This window comes from Trichechus manatus, unplaced genomic scaffold (genome assembly GCF_000243295.1).
Source record: "Trichechus manatus latirostris isolate Lorelei unplaced genomic scaffold, TriManLat1.0 scaffold00006, whole genome shotgun sequence".
Taxonomy (NCBI): Eukaryota; Metazoa; Chordata; class Mammalia; order Sirenia; family Trichechidae; genus Trichechus; species Trichechus manatus.
In genome coordinates, this window is record NW_004443942.1 from 9,349,245 (window position 1) to 9,361,757 (window position 12,513).

The following is a 12,513-nucleotide window of genomic DNA, read 5'->3' on the forward strand; positions in this document are numbered from 1 at the left end:
AGGAAAGTATTAGCCCAAGAGACAGAAAGGGCCACATAAACCAGAGACTTCATCAGCCTGAGACCAGAAGAACTAGATGGTGCCCAGCTACCACAATGACCACACTGACAAGGAACACAACAGAGAGTCCCTGACGGAGCAGGAGAAAAAGTGTGGTGCAGAACTCAAATTCTGGTAAAAAGACCAGATTTAATGGTTTGACTGAGACTGGAGGGACCTTGGAAGACGTGGCCCCTGGGCTCTGTTAGCCCAAAACTAAAAGCATTCCTGAGGCCAACTCTTCAGACAAAGATTAGACTGGACTGTGGGACATAAAATGATACTCGTGAAGACTGTAGTTCTTAGCTCAAGTACATATATGAGATTAAATGAGCAGCTATGGTCCAAAGGCGATATTAGAAGGCAGAGAGGGTCAGGAGCTGGTTGAATGGACACGGGAAATCTGGGGTGGAAAGGAAGAGTGTGTTGTCACAGTATGGGAGAGCAAGTAGGGTCATAAAGCAATGTATGTATAAATTTTGTATGAGAGATTAACTGTAAACTTTCACTTAAAGCACAATTCAAAAAAAAAAAAAAGAATTAATGAGCCAAAAAAAAAGGTATAAGCTGCTAGCCTAGAATTCTGTACCCAGCAAAAATATCTTTCAGGAATGAGGGATATTTGAATACTGACTGGGTATTTGGTAGTATTACGGAATTCATATTTTTAAACTTAAAAAATTAAAGTTAAAAAATTTTAGGTGTAATAATGGTATTGTAGTTTTTTTTAAGAGTATTTTATTTTTAGAGATACATACCAAAATGTTTATGGATGAAATGATGCATGGGATTTACTTCAAAATAATAGCAAAGAACAGATAGGGATATGGATCAACCAAGATAAGGCCTAAATTAGTAAGTTCTGAAGATGTGTGATGGACACATGAGGTCTACTTTTGTGTATGTTTAAAAACTTGCCTAACAAAGTTTTTTTTAAAAAAGAATGAAATAAAGAGTTTTTTTTCCTGACAAAAACTGAATTTGTCACCTCAAGATTTGCATCTAATTATCATTGCTCTTTTATGGTCTCTGGACCCTTTTACGTTACCTTTTGGGTCAGAGAACTACAGCATCACATTGGCATCATTCCACATTTCTCGTTTCTGTAGATGTGTTGATAACATGGCCATTATATTTAAGTAAACTGCCAAAGGCCAGGAGCCATACTCATAGAAGCATTTCTCTTCTAAGGGATAGTGATAGGGTTGTAGCAAAATGGTTGCAATTCAGACCTTTAAAAAACCACGCTCGGAAGTCAAACTCTCTATTTGGACGTTTTTAGGGGCAAGTGACATGCTATTTCTGAAATTCAGGATTATTTGAACATAATAAACTTCCTGGGTGAGATACAAAGAACAGTAACAGTGAGTTCTTATCAAATTTGAACCAAAAATACTAGTATGTCAATGATGAAATAAACAGTAATAGAGTTCCTTAATTCAGAAATATTTTAATATAATCAAAGTACAGCTATGAAGTCACATTCAATCCAATGAATATATTCAAGGTATTAATAAAAATATTATACATCTTTATTCACTACCTTAATATAATTAAAGTATTTGGTTCTTACAGATGAGACTAATTATCATATTCACTCATATTTGCACTGCTAGTCAAACAGCATGTAAATTAATCTACAGATTATGATAATGGGACTTCAGTCCTTTTTGATCTGCAGTCTAAGGATCAAAAATTAATGTGATCTTTTCTTTTTTAAATACCACAATACTTGAATCCTAGAAAGAACAGTAAACCAATTTAAGGCAAGATAATGAAATTTTTATACACCTCTAATTTCAAAGAGATAAAAGAATACTTTAGCCAAGATCATACATACTTTAACATTCAGATACCTATAGATCTATATAAAGACAATAATAAAAATGTCAGTGCAAGTTTTATATTGGGTTCCTCAGTAGAGAACATAATAGGTTCTTGGAGTAAAACATTATCTTCAAATCCCAAAACACTGGTAAGAGGAAAGGATTCTTCTGGTACAGGACTTACGTGTATCATGATTATTTTTACTCAATAAAGATAGGTAAAAAATATTGTGATTATACATAAAAATTAGTGTCATTGCCAGTTTACTTAAACTTCTGTTTTTACGTTACTGCAAGCTGTTAAAAAAGTTTAAAAATTCTACAGATTTTAAATCTACTGGTAGTAGTATTCTAAAGAGGCTCCTCTGTCCTTTTTTTTCTCTTCCTTTTGGTATGGGTTGAAGATTAGAGTTTCATAAAGAAATAACTTATTAAAATACATGTAAAATATGTATGTGGTGGTACATGTATTTTTTTATGACCAAGAAAGGCACAATAATGAGTTAAAATAAGAGAAAACATCATTACCACTTGTTCTGAACTCTGGTTAACTGTACAATATTAATCATAATATACACTTTTAGATAAGAAGCCAGATTTCTTGTAACTGCAAAGTGACACTACATTTTCTAGCTCTATTATTTGAGCTAAAAGACACTGCTGTATGACTGCAGAAAGTAGTACACATTGAGTCCAATTAACAATGATACCTTTTACCAAGACAGCACTTTTGTTTTCATGGCTAAGTGACAATTGATAAAATGGAATCAGGTCTCAAAAGCGTCAAGCAAATATATCTAGTACTTCTTTACATTTGCAAAGCTACTTACATACTTTAAGAAACTATTAGTTAACTGGATGTGAAAAAGCAAGTGGTGCTTTGATGTACACTTGAATTAACTTATTAAATAGGTAACATTTTAACATTAAAAAAAAAAAAAAGACATTCATATATCATACTCACGGGTTTTGCTACAAATGGACCATTAGTGTCAGGCACCAAAAATTTCAAGTTTTTTTTTTTTTTTAAACTTTTCCTACTGATACATTCTCAACCCTTTTACTTCTGCTCTGCAGGTGTCACCATTTATATTAAATATGTGCACAGTTCATAAAAATTCTGTTCTGGGCAATGTAATTTGAGGTTGTCCCTTCTCTCTTGGTGCTCTACACTACATAGTTGTCAGTTATCTTGCAGCAACTAGATTGCTGCCATCTCTAGTGCCATTTAAAAAGTGTCTGACTTTCTATTCTAGCCATAGTACTAAATATTGTATGCACATATTTATCCAAACTGAACACAATTTATTTGTGAAGCTGAATGCATAACTAATAAAAATGAATCTTATTCTTAATGGCTACTCTAGAATAATTTTAATCAAGTCCTTTATGATTCTGAATCCTGATATATTAAGGAAAATAATTCTTTCCTCTGGATGTACACTGTTTACAAATGTAACTAAAGCCAATTATAAGACAAACTTCTCCATAAATGTCTATATTTAAATTCAGTCTGGACCAAAGAATTCTTATCCTGTGCCTCTTATGAAGAGTCTGCCCAACTCATGGAGTTCTTATAGCAAATAGGAACGGATGGGCACACAGGTGAATAATTTTCACTTGTTTAATGAAGGAGTAGAGTGTAAGTATATGGAGGTGAAATCACCAAACTTCAAGTCACACCACTAGGAATAAATGTAGGATTATAATGGAATGATGGAATTTAGTATACAACTACATTAATCAATCTTACTCAGTTAGTGACTAACAAAGACTTAAATCAAATGGTTTGACTATTTAACTAAGTCACAATAAGTAGAGAACAACCTTTCCGTGGGAAAAACATTAGTAAACGTACGTAATTTCTTGTTTTTAGTAAATTAAAAGTGAGTGAAAACTACTTATTAATTACTTATCAAAAGTTAGGAAAAGATATCAGAAATGAAGTGCCAGGGAAGCATGTGAAGTTAAGGCACCATTATTTACAACTTCGGTTAACTGGCACTTATTCTGAAAAAGGCTTTAAAGTCATGAATGATAAAAAGTAGTATTATTTTTCCCCTACTTCTCTATTTAGTAGTTCTTAACATAACTATGTGTTATTTGTGCTTTGCTTTTCGTCCCTGTTAATAGCAGCTGCATGATATAGTAACATCTCACGCCTTTCCTTTCCTTTGGTGTTTGTGGACATACACAGTGGTAAAGGCTGTAAAGGTGCATAACAGGAAAACAAACATATTGTGTCAGTATAAGAAACAATGCAAAATAGGTGGCTGAACTTACCTAGTATTATCAGTCCAAACTAAAGCTATTACTCTGAATTAGTCAAGAAAGGGTGAAAATCTTCACCAATTCAAAGTCGTTTTCAAGACTTATTATACATTAATTTTAGGGTTTGTAACATTCTATATAATGACTTTAAAACAGAAATGGCTTTCACAAGTTCATAAAAGTTAGTTTTGTGACTCTTGGTCCAACAGAATTGTTGAAATAGAGCAAGTATATTTAACTTTATAATTTCTGTCCAAGTATAAAAATACTATACACAATTCACAATTAGGTGCATGAGTGTGTGTCTGCTCACACACATTTATAATAGTTGTTCTCGCTTCCAAAGCTCAGAAATTCACTAGCTTACAAATAGGTTGCTGCAGTCAGCTGATACCACTTAACCGTCTCTTTACTCAAGTTGAAATCTTTCAGAGGCAGGGTTATTCCACCCAAGAAAAAATTCTCCCGTAGGGATTCTGCACTGAGTACACTTAGTTGAAGTTCTCTCTGTTTAAGGGTTTCTTTGCTGTATCCACTGTACACAAGCTATAGCAAAGGAAAAATGAAATAGTAAATTACAAGTTAGTTACAATAAAATGGTTTTTTTTTTTTTTGCAATATTTTAAGTGAAATCATAAGCAAGAATATTAGCCAAAAAGTGGCCACAAATCACACTGATTATCACACATTTGTTGTACTTTGTCTGAATACTTTTAAAGCACGTTTTGTACTTCAGGAGTCCTGGACTGTGCCATCATTCCTCTGGGTGTCTGACATAGAGATGCACAGAACAGCAAACTTGTTTCTTCTGAGATGGCGGTGATGGAGAAGGGTAAAGAAATTACAGGGTATTATGCCTTAAGAAGGAGCCCTAGTGGCACAGTGGTTAAGTGCTTGGCCTGCTAACCAAAAGGCTGGTGGTTCGAACCCACCAGCTGCTCCTGGGAGAAAGATGTGGCAGTCCGCTTCTGTAAAGAGTTACAGCCTTGGAAACACTACAGGGCAGTTGTACACTGTTCTGTAGGGTTCCTATGACTTGGAATTTGACTCGATGGCAATGGGTTTGGTTTTCAGTATGCCTTCAGATGATCTGCTAGCTGGGAATGGAATGAAGCAAACAGGGATAGCATAACTGTAATTATTTTACAAAAAGGGGGAGGTTAAAACTTCCTTTGTTGTCTTTTTTCTGATAGATTTTATACCAGGAAAGGATGGTTTCTGATTATCCATAATTCAGTACAAACTTACCAACTAAAAATGCAGTTAACAAAAAATTTTGAGTGTTGCAAAACTATCCTATTTCAAACTTTCACCATATTCCACACTTAACTCAGAATTTTTTTCCCCCTAGAAAGCCTCACCATAAGTTCTGAGAAAGAATTCTTTAACCAATCTTGTTTTGGTTAAAATAACTAAAAAAACAAACAAAAAAGAAAAACTAACCACATTTCATTTTCTGGACAGTACAACACTAACTAGAAAAAAAAGCCCATACACTACTACTTTTTAAGGACAATACTAATTGGTCTTCATAAAGCATTCTATATACTTTTAAGGGGTAAAAAGGATCTTCTATTGTTTTAAAATTTGTAACCTTGATGAAAATTCAAATTATTTGCTTCCATCTCTATTCAGCCATTTTTGTGTGGATGTAGTGTTAATATACACAAATAATGTGGTGTTTATTCTAGGTAACTGAATGAGGGGGGAAAAAACTTAGCAGGTTTTATTAAGGCAGTAAGTTTATAAGTTGACCATGAGTATCTGAGCAAGTCACAGTTCTGTTCCACACAGATCAGCTAATGCTTTGCTAATGCTTTCAGTTTTGAGCACTCTACTTTAAGAGGGTTACCGACAGACTGAAACATGTTTGAAAGAGAATGACGAGGATTGTGAAAGGATTTTGAAACTTTATCTTATCAAGTGAAGGTAAAAGGTACTAAAGATACTTTAAAAGAAGAAACAGGGTATTTGAACTTCAATTATTTGAAGGGCTATCATGTAAAAGAAGGAAGAGTAGTTCTGTGTGGCTCCAAGAGGTACAACTGAGATGCATGGGTGTAAATCACAGGGAATAAAGATTTCAGCTTAGTATAAAATATTATCTTCTAAGAGCTGGAGTTGCTCAAGCAAACAGAATGGCCTGGAAATATTTAAGCATAGATTGGAGAACCATTTCTTTTTTTAAATTGTAATTTTTTTCTTTCTTTTTTTTTTTTAATTGTACTTTAGATGAAGGTTTACAGAACAAACTAGCTTCTCATTAAACAGTACACATATTGTTTTATGACATTGGTTAACAACCCCATGACATGTCAGCACTCTCCCTTCTCAACCCTGGGCTCCCTTTTATTAGTTTTACTGTCCCTTCCTGCCTTCTAGTCCTTGCCCCTGGGCTGGTATGCCCCTTTAGTCTTGTTTTGTTTTATGGGCCTGTCTGATCTTTGGCTGAAGGGTGAACCTCAGGAGTGACTTCATTACTGAGCTAAACGAGTGTCCAGGGGCCATACTCTCAAGGGTTTCTCCAGTCTCTGTTAGGCCAGTAAGTCTGGTCTTTTTTTTTGTGAGTTAGAATTTTGTTCTACATTTTTTTCCAGCTCTGTCCGGGACCCTCTGTTGTGATCCCTGTCAGAGCAGTCAGTGGGGGTAGCCAGGCACTGTCTAGTTGTACTGGACTCAGTCTGGTGGAGGCTGTGGAAGTTGTGGTCTGTTAATCCTTTGGACTAATCTTTCCCTTTTATCTTTAGTTTTCTTCATTCTCCCTTGCTCCAGATGGGGTGGGACCAGTGGAACATCTTAGATGGCCACTCACAACCTTTTAAGACCCCATTCTCACCAAAGTAGGATGGAGAACATTTTCTTTATAAACTATGTTATGCCAATTGAGCTAGACATCTTCCGAGACCCATGGTCCCCAGCCCTCAGCCCAGTAATTCGGTCCCTCAGGGAGTTTGGATGTGTCTATGAAGTTTCTATGACTTTGCCTTGGTCAAGCTGTGCTGACTTCTCCAGTATTGTGTACTGTGGAGAACCATTTTTTGAGAATGTTATAGAATGGGTTCAAGGACTAGAAGGATAGTTGAATCATATGACCCTTAAAGTCTTCTTAAAATCTAAAGGTCTGTGAGGGTTTTATTCTACATTATTTTGTTAAATCCCATTGGACTGCTATTGAATTGCTTTTCTAGTATACTAAATAATTCAGCAACTGATGCTTTAAGATTAAAAATCCCCAAACAACACATCTAGGAAATTTTTAGAAATTATTTTAACTTACCATTTCATTGAATGTTGGATTCCTAGTTTTTCGTGAAATTTTGGTTTTACGTTTGGATGTTTTGTGGGTATCTGGAAGTAGGTATGTTTTGACATATGGATTTGGGTCAGCTCCATCCTCAGTAACCTATAAAGAAAAGCAGCCCCTTAACAGTAATGCTTCCTACCAAGATATAGATTACCTTTACAATCATCAATATTTGTAATCACTCACAAGATCTTTGATGTGCATCACCATGATGAAAAGGGTACCATTTCGGTAAGAGATAGATAATTTCACTGCTCCTCCTATTTGGCCTGGAGTAGGACTGAAAGGACCTGCAACTGAAAAGATAAATACTTTCATCTTTATTTCATCCTGCTTGCAGTGGTTCAAATTACAACAAAAGAATTTTATTTTACTTATGCAGACCATTACATGTAGAAACAAAATAAAACAAGAACAAAAAACACAAAAGAACTTGGTAGGCCACTGATTTATACTTCTTTAGTAATCACACCCTTTTAGGAAAATTGTTTATCCAGAAATAGACTAGCTTAGAAAGAACACCCTCTTACCATTCTCACTGACTAGAGCCAGTAACCCTACTGCTGCCCTACCACATCCACTGAGAAGCACAGACCTGCAGGTCATAGGGAAGCCATGAATTATCTACAAAGAGAAAAAATCTCACCTGCAGACCTAGCTATTCCTTCAGCTTTCTCATCACGAAGTAAAGGGTGGAAAAAAGTACAAACAAGATCACACTAAGATTGAAAGGAAAAAAAAAAAGAGTCATTAGTTTAAATGTTACGTAGTATAAAAGGTGCAGTACTTATTACTTCTCATTTGGGAAGGTCACCTCTGCTACATCTGCTGATGCACTCATCAAACTCTGTAAATAGCTGTTTAACTCAATTTTCCTTTTGGCCGCTACATCTTTTATGTGTGTTCTTCCTAGAACCATCCTGTTAGGAAAGCTACAAAAGAAAAACAAAAACAAGTGGGATTTAAATGATTTCATCTGGAAGTATTTGCAGAATGAAGCATAATACTTACTTAGAAGTATACTTTTTTACATACTTAAATGCAAAGTGGAGTCTTAATTCGTAATAAAGTACTTTTTTGTTAATTTTCTTTCAAGAAAGTACAGGCTTTTTTTTTAAAGTACTGAAGAGTAAATAGCTCAATTGTCCATTATCCTTTTACACATGTTGCTAATTTCTTATATTTATTACTGGAAGGGGGAATAGGTTATTTGCTTATTTTTCTGCTTACTTCTTCTCAAGATTAATCATCCACAAACATTTTATCCAGATCTGAGCCCCGAAAAAATCATTACTCGATCATCTACAGCTATTGTAGACACCGATAAAATTCACAAATAATGACATAGGGCCTAAGTCAGGTGTTAAAACAATAACCTCAACTCTACTTATTTCAACGGCAGTGGGAAAACGAGACTGCACATGGAAGTAAACTCTGATACCCACTTGATTTCCTCCTTACTTTTGAAATCTAGTTTGAGAAGAGTATGAGCAACCTGATACAGGAAACCTACTGGTCATTAAACTACATTAAAACTAAGGGTTTCTAAAGGGTATCAGATACAAAACTAAGCATTAAGATTCTGATTAATGGTTTCAATGATAAGTTTGCCTCAATTTATAATTTTTTAGAGGGGCTCTGAATCGTCCATAATAGATTATTTCTGTAGTGATTTAGCATCTTTTTTAAACCAAGATTTCAAATTATTATCTTGCTTTGCTTACTGTGGTAGAGACAACAAATTCAAAGCTTTAATTAAAATTAGAAATCCGGAAAATCCCATATTTTAAGTTTAATATATTCATCATTTTTTCATTGAACAAGAACTTATAGCTCGTCTATGTTTAGTACTGTAATAGACCCTTGTGATACAAAGGAAAACAAGTCAGGCACGGTCCACAGTAACTTACTAAATGTTACACAGAGCTTTTGACTTATATTTGATAATCAAAAAAAAACTGTTTCCTACAAAAAAAGGATTATTAGTGTACAAGGATAGAAACATACCCTGGTAACTTCCAAAGTGGAAAAATAATACTGAGCTTATTGTGAAGTTCTTGAAACTCGTCAAAAGTCCGGAAGACAAAAGATGGTTCAAGCTGTCCTTCCCTCAAAATTCGGACTACATAAATCTGAAAAGAAATTATACTCCAAACTCACATTAAATTCATAATAAAACTTCCTTTCCTGACAGAAAGAAAATTTATAACTTGACTGTTGTATGTAGTCCAAGTGCCTTTAACTTGGTAATATATATGTTACCAACCGGAAACAGCAAATAGAAAATTCATATTCATAGCACATCTAACTACATTCTAAGAATGATCATAATCATTATAAAATATATAACAAGAACTTGAAAGTGAAAGTCATCTTATTTCTAGGATTAAATAATTAATATACTTCCCAAATCTATAAATTTAATGCATTTCTAATGAAAATGTTAACAAGTAAGCTCATTTGAGAGAGTAAATGGGGAAAAAAGGCAAAGTTTATAGGGGTGGGTGAGGGAAAATTTGTCTTACTGGATATTTAAATTAATACAATTACAGAACTTAAAGAGTATAATACTGGTCCAGGTAAGAGTCAGATATATCTATGGAAGACCAGAAATAAATTCAGGGATATATACAAACTTACTGTATATAAAGGTGGCATTTTAAATCATTGGGGAAAGAACTATTTAATCAAATGATGTTAGAATAATTAGATATTCTTAAAGGTAAATCCCTATTTACAAAAATTAAGTTCCAGAAGTATTTAAGTTTTAAATGTAAAAAAATAAAAGTATAAAAGAAAACAAAGGAGGTTATTTTTAATATCTGTGGTGGGTAAGACCTAGGAATGATGGAAGTTCCAGAAATCATTAAAAAAAGAAATGGGCAGATATGACAATATAAAAATTAAAAATTTCAGCAAATTTATAAGACAAATGACAGACTAGGATAACATAGTTACAGAACAAAAGGTTTAAGTTTCTGCAATCAACCGAGAACAACAACAAAACCTAATACAAACATGGTCACAATATAAACAAATGAAAAGTAATTTTCAGGAGAAATAAAATATTCAATAAACATACAAAAAATACTAAAATTGATTAATGATAAAATAGGTAACAATTAAAATAATAGTGAAATGACTTTTAAAATCTATGAGTTTGTAAAAAATTAGAAAACTGACAGTGCTGGAAGATATTATCAAACAAAAATATTAGCACAATGGTGAACACTAACAGTGATAAAAATGATAACGCTATACTACGGAGTGGGAAAAAGCACACAGAAGATCCTATTTTTATTCAAAAATAAACTTTATGTGTGTGTTATGATACATGTTAAACTTTATCCCTAGAGGGTAGAATGGGAACTTAGGCTTTTTACTTTATATACTTCTGTGCTGGCTGAATTTGTTAAAATGAGCAAGCTTTACCTTTGAAATTAAGAAAAAATTGAAAATAAGTAATGAGAAAAGCAGAATAATAGTATGCTTGTCTCTGAAAGGAAGAATACTATCTGGCCCTCATGGTTTTGTTTTGAAGCAAATTTACCAAGGACAAAGTATCAGTCAAATATTAGGGATACCCAAAGTACATTTATTTATTTTTGGACAATCCATGGAAGGAATACGCATGAATAGAATAGATACTTGGAACCTCAGCAGAGTCAGTGAAGGAAGTAGGAAAGGAGGACAACGCACGTGTGAGTATCTACAAATATTAAAATCAAACTTACGTAATGTTTATCTGGGTTGTATTTCTTGTGATATGTGAAAACAGAGACTTCCTTGATTCGACCATCTTGTCTAAAGGAGTACGTTTTGGGTGCAAATGAAAGGATGGGCTCATCATTAGAAGGAAGACCAGAAAAACGCAGCTGAGCAAGGTTGTGAATAAAGAAGTTAAACTTTGTGGCAATACTCCCCAAACTTGACTCGATCAGCCTGAAAAACAATCAGAAACTTGTTAACAGCAAATGTTCATGGAAGCACATGCTCACTCTTTTAACACAATAAAAGATGAAAAACACTTTCATTCCTTTAAAAATATGAAGCAGATTCTATTTTCCAAGGAATTTTGTTCTATAGGACAAAACCCATTAAAATACATTTCATCCCAACAAAAAATTTTAGCTTAAGAAAGTTTCCATTCCATGCCATTGTCTCCATGAAATGATGCTTGGTTTTCTTAAGCCCTGTGGGGTCCAAGACTAAGGAGCTATCAGGGATAGAAGATGATTGGCATAATGCTAAAAAGATGATTTATTTTACTCTTTGGTAATAAAGGGAGAAGGTGACAACCAAACGGGTATGAAAGGAAGCATTCAAAGTAATCATATTTTTAGAAACCCCTTCTATCAAATAGTAGAATCTGATATCAGATTCTTTCAGACAATCATAATTCCACTCAGTTGGGAAAAGAAGTTTTGACAGGATGGGGAGTTTGGTGGGGATAAACTGGGAAGGCAGCCGTGGTTAGAACATTTTAAGCAAGCAAAGGAAACAAGAAGCCTCAGAAACCAGGTAAAGGAAGCCAAAAAGAGAGAGATTTAAAAAGAGAAGTGAGAAAACCTCAAACACAGGTTTTTGCCTGCTGTGGAGTTTGCCCAGGGGAGCCAACAAATCTCTTCAAAAAACAAACAAACAAAACCTATCAATACCTAAATTATCAGGATAATTTTGGAAGGTTAGACAAAAACAGCTTCCTTCAATTCAGCCCAGACTCTTTAAAACTAAGGAAGTCCAGTCCAGTGTTTTCTACCTCTTCTCCAGTGATAGTTCTGAAGAAGGCAAGAAAAAAAAGGAGAGAAAAGAACATGAGCTCGTATGTCCCTCCCTGCTGTGGTATTATGATGATGCAGCAGCAGAAGTCAGTGACCTACTTGGTCACCAGACTTTTATTTGCCAAGAAAATCTGCTTTAAAAGCATTAAGGACAAACTCAATTGCCAGTCACCGATAATACGCATTTCAAGTACTATGACCTATAATAACAGTTTACAACAGTAAAGCAACAGAATTTGCTGCTTTAAGCACTTAAGGTATAGCTAGAAATTGTTATGGCAGAATCCTGAAA

General features: G+C 34.2%; 1 protein-coding gene across 5 annotated transcripts in view; it reads right to left on the minus strand.

Moving 5' to 3' along the window:
* Positions 1-1,473: 1,473 nt before the first annotated feature.
* PIK3C2A (phosphatidylinositol-4-phosphate 3-kinase catalytic subunit type 2 alpha) overlaps positions 1,474-12,513 on the minus strand; it is a 129,171-nt gene continuing 118,131 nt past the window's right edge. For 3 of the 5 annotated variants that reach the window (XM_023737569.1, XM_004369680.2, XM_023737568.1), the window contains 7 exons: positions 11,175-11,382; positions 9,448-9,572; positions 8,255-8,372; positions 8,087-8,159; positions 7,627-7,736; positions 7,414-7,539; positions 1,474-4,682 (listed from right to left, as the gene is read on the minus strand). In XM_023737569.1, coding sequence (XP_023593337.1) covers positions 4,500-4,682; positions 7,414-7,539; positions 7,627-7,736; positions 8,087-8,159; positions 8,255-8,372; positions 9,448-9,572; positions 11,175-11,382 — 943 coding nt within the window. In that variant the 3' untranslated portion in view covers positions 1,474-4,499. Of the gene's footprint in view, positions 4,683-7,413; positions 7,540-7,626; positions 7,737-8,086; positions 8,160-8,254; positions 8,373-9,447; positions 9,573-11,174; positions 11,383-12,098; positions 12,219-12,513 lie in introns of those variants that run through there. The other 2 variants (XM_023737570.1, XM_023737571.1) reach the window with 2 other exon arrangements.